We start from the raw sequence: 10,217 nt of genomic DNA, 5'->3' as shown, positions 1-10,217 counted from the left end.
CACTTTTCCGTTTCTTTTGGACTGACTTTAAAATAGACATGACAAAAAATGTTATGCTGTTTTCAAAACCCACTTTTTTTTCTGAAAAACTATTAATATTTTTAATTATGTTGGCTACGTTTTATATTCATTAGACAATAATTACTCATAAGAAACCCACGTATATTACCTTATGATGATCTCACAAAATACATTGAAACCCTTTCAAACATAAGATCACAAAAACGTATCAAAACAAAAATGTAAAGATTTTCAAATTTATGTAACTGCCCTAATATTATACTTTATTTTTTATTTTAAAAAATACTAACTTAATCTATATTTTAGGTGATGTTGTTATTCTGTTCTACATACTCTAAACTGTACCACAATGTCTTATATTTTGTTTTGGGCTTGTCTGTATGAATATGGTTCAGGCTGTGGCTCGCATTCATTGGCTTTCATGTAGTTCCCCACTGGCACCACTAGAGCCTGCAAAATGACAGCTCACCAATCCCAGGATGTCTTTACAGCATGAGGGATCTGCAATACAATGAGAGTCTGTAGTCAGCTGCGGTAAGCCAGCCTCTCCGGACTAACCCCGTACGCGCTCGGACTGCTGACAATCCACTGCGCGGAGAACGCGCCGCAACTCCAGTTCTATTCAGTTTGTTTGGGAATCACCACAAGGAACCATAAACAGCGTCAAAGATGACAATGATGGAAAGTGCCTGCACACTGCCTGAACTCTCTCGAAGTTCGCGGATTTCTGTCTTCAAGTAAATGGATTAAAATTGCATCTATTATTTGTCAGCAGAAAGGGACCCTTGGTTAAAGCCATAAATGTGCTAGGGTATGACCGACTAGCCGGATGCATTAGCGTGATTGCGTTTATTGCGTTTGGTGCAGGGCTGTGTAAGCCGTCCGACTGCACATTGTGGATTTGTTACACCTTGCATGGAGTTGAATGAGCGCACGCTGCGATTTTGGCAACCTGGCAAGCTGCAAGACACCCCCGTGCACTGGAAAGTAATAATGCATAGTGTTTTAATAATGTTGAGATCTACTGCATAGACACTGAAATCACGTTTGGATTTATTTTATGCACTTTGTTATGGGGGTCTGTGTGACATAGATATATTGAGGAGTAGCCTAGCTAATTTCGCGTACTTCCATTGAGTTTGTATACCCAGATAACAAATGTGCTTTCTAAAGCGTTTCCCAAACATTTCATTGCTGTAAGAACGTCGAAATGTTTGCGTAAGGTACAAAGAACGATATAGAGCAAACGTTATATGAGCTGTTTAACAAAATAAGACGACATAGCCAGATGTCTTGAAAACGTCACCAAACTTCCTTTGTAACAAGTTTTTTTTTAAAATTGTTTATTTTTGACGTTTGCTCTTAAACCAATAACCCATCACTACTAAAATGATATTTAATAGTTCAAACAAAGTTGCACAATAACGTTCTCTCTTTGGAACTTTAATCAGACACAAGCATCACATTGAAGTTACATTAAAGGCACAACATGTAAGATTTTTGGATTAAAATAGACAACAACAAAAAAAGTCCCACTAGAACAGTTATATATTTTGTTGACTTGTGTACTTATATGTTTCCATTAAGAATGTTTAAATCCAGAGAAATAAGCCATTTTACCCAGGACTCAGACTGTGACATCATGTCCGCGTAACCCTCGATTTCTGGTCTTATAAAAACGCTTTAATATATTGCATTTTTTTTAGACAGGTGAGCAACTGTTTGGATGCATTCATCGATTAAATAAGCAAATCATTGATGTATAGCTCAACACATTTAGTCTAACTGTTTAAATCTAATTTTCTTGATTTACTGTGAATACCATGTTTTACCATGCCTAATATTGATCTAGCTTTCTGCAGTGGCAAGTACTTCATAGTAGCCGAACAGCGCTGCGTTATCTCACATACACATTAGTGGAAGAAGCGAAAGCAGTCGTCTGTGCCATAATAAAAGCTCAGCGAAATCAAGGTGTCATCAAGCTATGCCTGTATTAAATAAGCGACCTCTAAATAAAAATATAAATAAAAACCTCAAAATATATGTGGCTTTAAAGGTGCACTATGTAGTAGTGCACATTTAAATGACTCGATAAACAGAGCTGCATTACCTCAAAATCATAACCGGAAGAGCGGATCAGTGCAGGCGCCCGGCAACTGTGTCCCGTCCCGTCATAATAAAAGTCCCGGTATTCGCAAGGCGAGTATTTGTTTAACAATCGCTCCAGCAGCTGTGCTCAGCTCCACAACACTCGGTCCTGCTCTGCTTTACACTACAGTAACGTTAATAACCGCATGCATGAACGTGATTTCTGCCCGTGTCCTATTTTCCACCGGCTGTGATGAGAAGACCACATCTCCCAAGATGCTGCGCTCACAAAATGCGTCATCAAACTACGCATTTGTTTTGAATAGGCGCCCTCCAGTGGACGGAAAGTCCACTGTCCACCTTTAATGCTGTTTTAAAAACATGTAGTGTCATTACCTTGCTATCATTTCCTGATATACAGGAATTATTATTCAATGCTAAAACTCTGTAAGATGATTACTTCATAAGTTAATACAATTATTTATAATATATATATATATATATATATATATATATATATATATATATATATATATATATATATATATATATATATGAAATAAATTACTATTGGTCACCGTTTACGTCTCTGTGGGTTTTGAAAATTCTTATAACCAAAGAAAAAGTAGTACAAACTAGGGCTGTGCAATATATCAAAATATCTCAAATGTACATATCGCAATATGCATATCGCAATATGCAATATCTGAATGATTTTAATAGGCTACGTCAACATTGTAAAAAGTACGTTTTAGGCTGGTCACTTTCAGAAGTTGCAGCGATGCTTTCTTGTCCCAGAAAGAATGTGAAACACACAAATAATATCATTCTCAGTTTTAAATGCTAAAATATAATTTAAAAAGATTTTACACACTAATAGCAATATTGTATCGCATATCGAATATCGCATTATTTAACAAGATATCGCATATCGCATTTTTCTTCAATGTCGCAAAGCCCTAGTACAAACAGCTTGTGTCTATACTGTGTAACTCCATGGGCTCTTCAAACTGTCAGTCAAACCAAACTCCACCCGCCTCGAATATGACGTCAAAAGTCCAATTTGCTGCTGGTTCCTTCGAGATTTTAAATTGATGAGTAATATAAAGCCTTTGGCAAACATAACTTGACCATAACTTTGACATTGTGTTCTACAATGTACACACAAAATTACACACTTACACCAGAAGCTGTCTTATATAGTTATTAAAATTGCATGTTTTAAAAAATGTAATTGCTTCTAAAGTCATGTTTTCACTATGGGTGTGTGTAATTTACGTTGTAGTATAATAAGACACGTCAAAGTTTAATAAGGTTTTGTTTATCACAGGCCTTATTTTACACACAAATCTAAAGAAATATATAAAAAGCCATGGGAAACTCTTGAAGGAACCAGCGGCGAATTGTGCTGCCTTCACGTGCTATCGGAAATTTGATAATTCCCACTTCCAAAGTCATGAGGAGAGCGTTTATGTGCAATTTTTACCAAGAAAACTCATATTTGCGATTATTCCAGGAGCATGTGAAGCCAGCATCAGTCTTCTGAGTTCTGACGTCATACCTTCATCACAAAATACATTTTGCAACATCTATGCTTGTTTGCAATTCAATTTGGTGAATAAAGAACTGGATGTTTGAATGAGTACAGTATTTTCACTACTCAAGAAGCACTATATACTGTATAAGGGCTAATGTTTTGTGTATTTTAGAAGCGGTGAAAGTGTCTTTGTCCAGTAATTGTTGTCGAGTCAAAGCCAATATACTGTCTTAAATAGCTTATGCACAGCACATCTTTTATAACATGAGATTTAGGCCAAATTAACTACAGTAAACTTGATAAAAACGTAATGTGATGCACTAAATGCCTCAGATGCGACACAATATTCGCTGGTCAATAACTTAATTTCATTTCAGCTTGACCTTGGTTAATTATTTGCAAAAATTCAGGTTTTTTTTTTCTTCTATTTCCTGAAAAGTAGCATTTTATTTAGATTTAGATCATTTTAGTACGTATTTTTGTAGAATATGTGAATGCCTGGGTAAATTTATTTTCACTTTGTAATATTTCTGTGATTAATCAAATGCATTTTTACTTGAATAAATAATTTTGTTGTTTTTTTTGGTTTGTGACCATTAAAGGGTTAACAAAGAGGGGAACTAAAGGTCATGGGAGAGGCGGCTCCGACCCAGGCCACCCCGAGTGGTTTTGCACCCATGTTGGGCGTCGGGATGGGAGGATCAATGACACCAATCGCCACTTCAAGAGGATCAGCCGTTCCTCAGCTCCACAGCGCCATAGTGGAGCGCTTGCGTGCCAGAATAGAGCTTTGCCGGCGGCATCACTCCACCTGCGAGGACCGCTATGTGCGTGGTCAGGCGGAAAATTCGGACCGGGAACACGAGAGCACACTGCAGCTCTTAAACATCGTCCATCAGGGCCCCGGGAACAGGAAGACCAAGGGCAATAGATCGGCCTCTCAGCAGCCTCCTGAATACAGCAGAGTGAATGGTGAACATAAAGGCCACAGCTCAACGGAGGCAGAATCCAAAATTTCTTCTCAAATAGCAGTAAGTTTTACGGGTTGAATTAACTACACCCACATCATAAATCTTATAATCTGTCTAATACACACTGGGACACGTGTCAGACCAATTCCCCAGAGAATGACATCAACACACTGATATGATGTGATTACTGCGGGTGTGTGAGGGAGAGATGGGGGTGTCTGTTTAATTAAAAAGGGCCCTGCAGGCAGGCACATGATTCTTTTAAAGGTCTTTTAAAAATATAACAAAACAAAATATAACTTAAAAGGAGGTGGTGATTCCGACATCTGATTTTTTTTTTTACAATGCACATTTCCATACAGTCCCTCCAAGAAGTATTTTCACTCGTAAGTCACGTTGGAAAATGTTTGAATGCCATTGCGTTACAATATCAGTCCACGTGGAATTTAATTCTAAGAAAGATATACACTCGCCATCCGCTTTATTACACCTTGCTAGTAGTGCGTTTGAACCACTTTTGCCTTTAAACCGGTTTAATTTCTTGGTGGCATAGATTCAGCAATGTGCTGGAAACATTCCTCAGATTTTGGATTGAGATCTGATCACGGTTTGGGCCATTTGATTTTAGTCAACTCACTGTCATGTTTAAGATGATTAAGCTTTGTGACGTGGGTGTTATTCTGCTGAAAGTAGCCATCAGAAATGATACACTGTGGTCATAAAGGGATGGACATGGTCAGCAGCAATACTCATGTAGACTGTGGTGTTTAAATGATGCTTAAAGGGGGGGTGAAACACTCAGTTTCAGTCAATCTCATGTCAATCTTGAGTACCTATAGAGTAGTATTGCATCCTTCATATCTCTGAAAAGTCTTTAGTTTTATCATATTTATAAAAGAAATATAGGCTGTACCGAGTCTTTCCGGAAAAAACAGAGCGCCTGGAGGCGTATCGTGTGGGCGGAGCTAAAGAATGACAAGCGCGCAAAGCGGTGACGTCCTCAAGCGTGGACAAACCCATCGCTATCTCAGCTAATACAGATAATGATCCAGAATCAAATCTGAGGGAGAAATAAATTGAACAGGAGAAACGGCAACATCAGGACGTCCGTCTCTGAGGTATGTAAGTTACTGTATTTAATGGCCTCTCCACATTTCTGTGTGTTTACTCGCAGTTTATGAGGACATGATTCGGTTTATGGACTATTGTATGCGACTAGAACTTAGAAGTAGCAAGCAAAACGGTTTTGCACGTCAGAATACTGTAACGTTATACAGAGAACAACAATGGAGTAACCGTTAGCGCATTTGAATGACGAAGCACGCGATCGTGTCGTTTACTGATGTTTACTCATGCGACGATAGCCAAAAGCAGAGACATTTGAAGCAGTTTAAGTTAACTCACCGGCTGCTTCCAAAGCAGGACCGAAGCTTTATCGCTGGCACTGCTCCGTCAAAAACACACTTCTTTGGTATGATTTGGTAAAGTCCTGACAGCAGTGGCGTGTAAATCCATTTTGAGACGCGACTGAAGCGATGCCTTGAAGCTTCCCGTCATTTCTGCGTTCAAATCGGTTCAAATGCAGCGCTGCCTTCCCGGAATGCTGTGCTGAAGCGTTGAAGTCGCTCGACGTCACCCATAGGAATAAAGAGAAGCGCGGCGCCACATAAGTGTTCACGGACGACTGGATCTGCATCTGAGAGACTGTTTACGCCGTGCTCTAGTCACGCGCGCGCGCACCCTACCGGGAGAAGAGCCCGTACGGCCCATACAAGGACCTTCCGCTCTTATTAACGTCAAGTAGACCCATACTCGAAAAAAACTCGCCGAAACTTGTGAGAAACCGGAAGGAGTATTTTTGACACAGAAATACTCCATCAAACGTCCAACATTAGTTTTTGAAACTTTGTCTATGTTTAGGATGGGAATCCAAGTCTTTAACAGTGTAAAAAGCTCAGTATGCATGAAACAGCATTTCACCCCCCCTTTAAGTGGTACTAAAGGGCCCAAAGTGTGCTAAGAAAATATCGCACACACCATTACACCACTAACAGAATTACCCGTTGATACCAGGCAGTATGGATCCATGCTTTTATGATGTCTACGCTCAATTCTGACCCAGAAATTGAGACCAGGCAACGCTTTCCCAATCTTTTATTGTCCAGTGCTGGTGAGCCTGTGTGAACTGTAGCCTCAGTTTGCTGTTCTCAGCTGACAGGAGTGACACCGGTGTGTCTTCTGCTGCTGTAGCTCGTCTTCTTCAAGGTTTGACGTATTGTGTGTTCAGAGATGCTCTTCTACAGACCTCAGCTGTAATGAGCAGCTATTTGAGTTACTGTTGCCTTTCTATCATCCGAACCAGTCAAGCCATTCAACTCTGACCTCTAGCTTCAACAAGCCATTTTTGCCGCTCACTGGATATTTTCTCTTTTCCGGATCATTCTCTGTAAACCCTAGAGATGGTCGTGTGTGAAAATCCCAGTAGATCAGCAGTTTCTGAAACACTCAGATCAGCCTGTCTGGCACCAACAACCATGTCACATTCAAAGTCCCTTAAAGCACCTTTCTTCTCCATTCTGATGCTCAGTTTGAACTTCAGCAGATCGTCTACATGCATGTGATTTGCTGATTAGAAATTTGGATTAAAGGATTAGTTCAATTCAAAATGAAAATTTCCTAATAATTTACTCAGTCCCATGTCGTCCAATATTCTAACGTCTTTATTCAGTCGAAAAGAAATGAAGTTTTTTTGAGGAAAACATACCAGGATTTTCTCCACATAATGGATTTCATTGGCAACCAATGGGCTTCGAAGGGTTCTGCATTAACCCAGCCCGGGTATAGGGTCTTATCTAGCGAAACAATTGGGCATTTTCAAGAAAAAATTCAAATGTATAAACTTTTTAACCACAAATGCTTGACTTTGGTGTTGTGATTCTTCACTGCGTATGACGTCATCAGGCGTCACTTCTTTAACTACTAAAAAACAAAGGTAATATAGGGCAAAAAATAAAGGTAAACCAACGATGTTGGCCGATTTTGAAGTTGGAGGAGAACATGAGGTCGGTACTTCCACCTACATCACGGGCGTGACCTATTCAAGTGATTACGTCATACGCTGTGTGAAGAATCATAACTTTATAACCATAATCAAATTTTATAGTCATAAAATTTGAGGTTAAAAAGTATACAAAAGACATTTCACTAGATAAGACCCTTTTCCTCGGCTGGGATTGAGCAGGGCCATTTGAAGCCCATTGAAACTGGATTGATTTGGACCTTCAACCCATTGGTTGCATTATAGTCCACTATTTGGAGTAAAATCCTGGAATGTTTTCCGCAAAACACATTTTATTTTCGACTGAAGAAAAAAGACATGAACATATAGGATGAGATGAGTCATTTTGAAGTGAACTAATCCTTTTAATATGGGGTTGAACAGGTGTACCTAATAAAATGACCAGTGAGTGTACACACTTTTAACAAAGAAGTTTATATGGTTTAAAATGATCAAATTAATACTAACTGACACCAGTTGTTTAAAAGTAACTGCAGAAAATGGCACAGAAAAGAGAAGATAAACATGATTTGCCACTTAGTTCAATATCTGGTCAAATTCATTATTCATAGTTGCTTAAGTTTCCAAATGCTTTACGGCGCCACTGTGTACAGATGTGTGCATCATTTCACAATTATAGATCAGAACCAGGGGTGGTAAAAGTACTCAAAAGTTATACTCGAGTGAAAGTATATATACCTAAATAAAAAAATACTCCAGTAAAAGTAGAAAGTCCTCCATTCAAACATCACTTGAGTAAAAGTACAAAAGTATCAGATTTAAAACATACTCAAGTACCGAAAGTAAAAAGTAAATATTCAAATTAACTGTAAATATCAATAAGCAGATAAAATCTTTTGGGACTGATATGCAATGCTTTAATTGAACAAATGATAAGATTATACTGCAATTAAGAATTTGTTAGATTTGCAATTAATACGAGACAATGAAGCACCTTAACGCAGTATAGGGGTTAAACTTAAAATAGACATGTTCCATAACATTAGCTCCATAAAACAGATGAGGAGCAAGATACTATTAACTAATTCAAAATTTATTCAAAAGCCATAACCACAATGGCATATTACGTAACAATTAGTTAATAGTCATGTGCCTCAACAAGTAAAGTCATACTATAATTTTGCCAATTGTTATGATTAATGATTAATTAAACAGACAACTGAGAGTCGGAATGCATGGCTTTGAATACATGAATTTACATTATTAGTTCATGTAACGTGTTATTAGGGAATTAATGATGTCATATTTAATTAATAGCAATTCATATATTACTTAATCTATTAATCATAGAGAATGTTCATTAGTTGCTGATGCAGTAATCATTAATAAATGGTTTAGTTCTTCATTAGTAATACATTAACTCTGTTTATCTGTGCATTAGTTAGGCATGAATTATAATAGTGCACCTGTATTGTAAAGTGTTAGCGATGTTTTCATAGTAAATAGTGTGCCGCAAAATAAAAAAGTTGGGGAAACACTGAGCTAACGTTAGTGTGGCAAACCTGACATGTCAGCTTTTCCAAGTCTATACCCGACTGGATCATCCATGAATGACCAGACCGGTTTGGAAATCAAGACTAATAAATACTTAATACTTGGAGTGGGCATGGGGAAATGTATTGGAGTAAAAAGTAAACTTTGCCTTTAATATTGTAGTGGAGTAAGAGTAAAAGTAGATGCAAATAAAATATACTCAAGTAAAGTACAGATCCCCGAAAAAAATACTTAAGTAAAGTATCAAAGTATTTTTACTTGATTACTTACCACCCCTGATCAGAACAGAAATAAAAGTGCAGAATAAAAACCATGTGTTTTGTACTGTAACCTCAGCTTTTGTAACAGACGGAAGTACTTGCGGTCAGCGGGTCAGTTCTGGTTCTTTGTTCTCCATCCTTATATTTGTCTCTTGGGACTTCACTGCTTGACACCACTCTACAGTATCTAAACTCATGGACACAGATGAGCGCTTTACGACGTCTGAAATCCTCTGTTAAGACAACATATTTTGTGGAATTGACAAATTTAGTGACACACAGTTTGTGCTCTAGAGTCTGTCTTGTTTGTTTGTCCAGACACAGTTCCAGTCTAGTGTATCGTAAGAGTATTCGTGCAAAATGCATAATCATAAAGTGAGGCATCAGGTTTTCCATTCAACACCTTTTCAGATTTTGAAAGTGTACACCGATATCTATCAAGCAAACTTGACAAAGACATGAGCAGAAATTGCTGGATGATGAAACCTCGCAAACACAGCATGAATGGATTCGTGTTTTGTTCCATGCCATGCATTGTTGTTCTCTATTATCAAAGGTTTGATAAATTGCTCTATTAAGCACCTTCTTGAATGATGGCTTTCCCATAAAGCCATTTGAAGCGTGCAGCCTACGTATAAATGGTTAGAGCCATTCGATAGCCTACATGTCCTGGTTTTGTTTACTCAAAGTCAAACAGGCCTTGAAAACATGATTGTCACAGGACTGCCCAGTAATTAAGTGTTATGAGCTTACGGATAAATTAGTTT

General features: G+C 38.1%; 1 protein-coding gene across 2 annotated transcripts in view; it reads left to right on the top strand.

The window, feature by feature from the left end:
• The first annotated feature begins 528 nt into the window (after positions 1 to 528).
• The window catches only part of zmp:0000001236 (mastermind-like protein 2), a 100,414-nt gene continuing 90,725 nt past the window's right edge, over positions 529 to 10,217 (top strand). Inside the window, exons 1-2 of one of the 2 annotated variants that reach the window (XM_067450152.1) lie at positions 529 to 758; positions 4,249 to 4,677. In XM_067450152.1, coding sequence (XP_067306253.1) covers positions 4,276 to 4,677 — 402 coding nt within the window. In that variant the 5' untranslated portion in view covers positions 529 to 758; positions 4,249 to 4,275. The other variant, XM_067450153.1, reaches the window with a different exon arrangement.

Source organism: Pseudorasbora parva, chromosome 8, assembly GCF_024679245.1.
Source record: "Pseudorasbora parva isolate DD20220531a chromosome 8, ASM2467924v1, whole genome shotgun sequence".
In the NCBI taxonomy this organism is placed as follows: domain Eukaryota; kingdom Metazoa; phylum Chordata; class Actinopteri; order Cypriniformes; family Gobionidae; genus Pseudorasbora; species Pseudorasbora parva.
The sequence above is the reverse complement of the archived record's forward strand: the minus strand, read 5'-3'. Positions and strand labels throughout refer to the sequence as shown.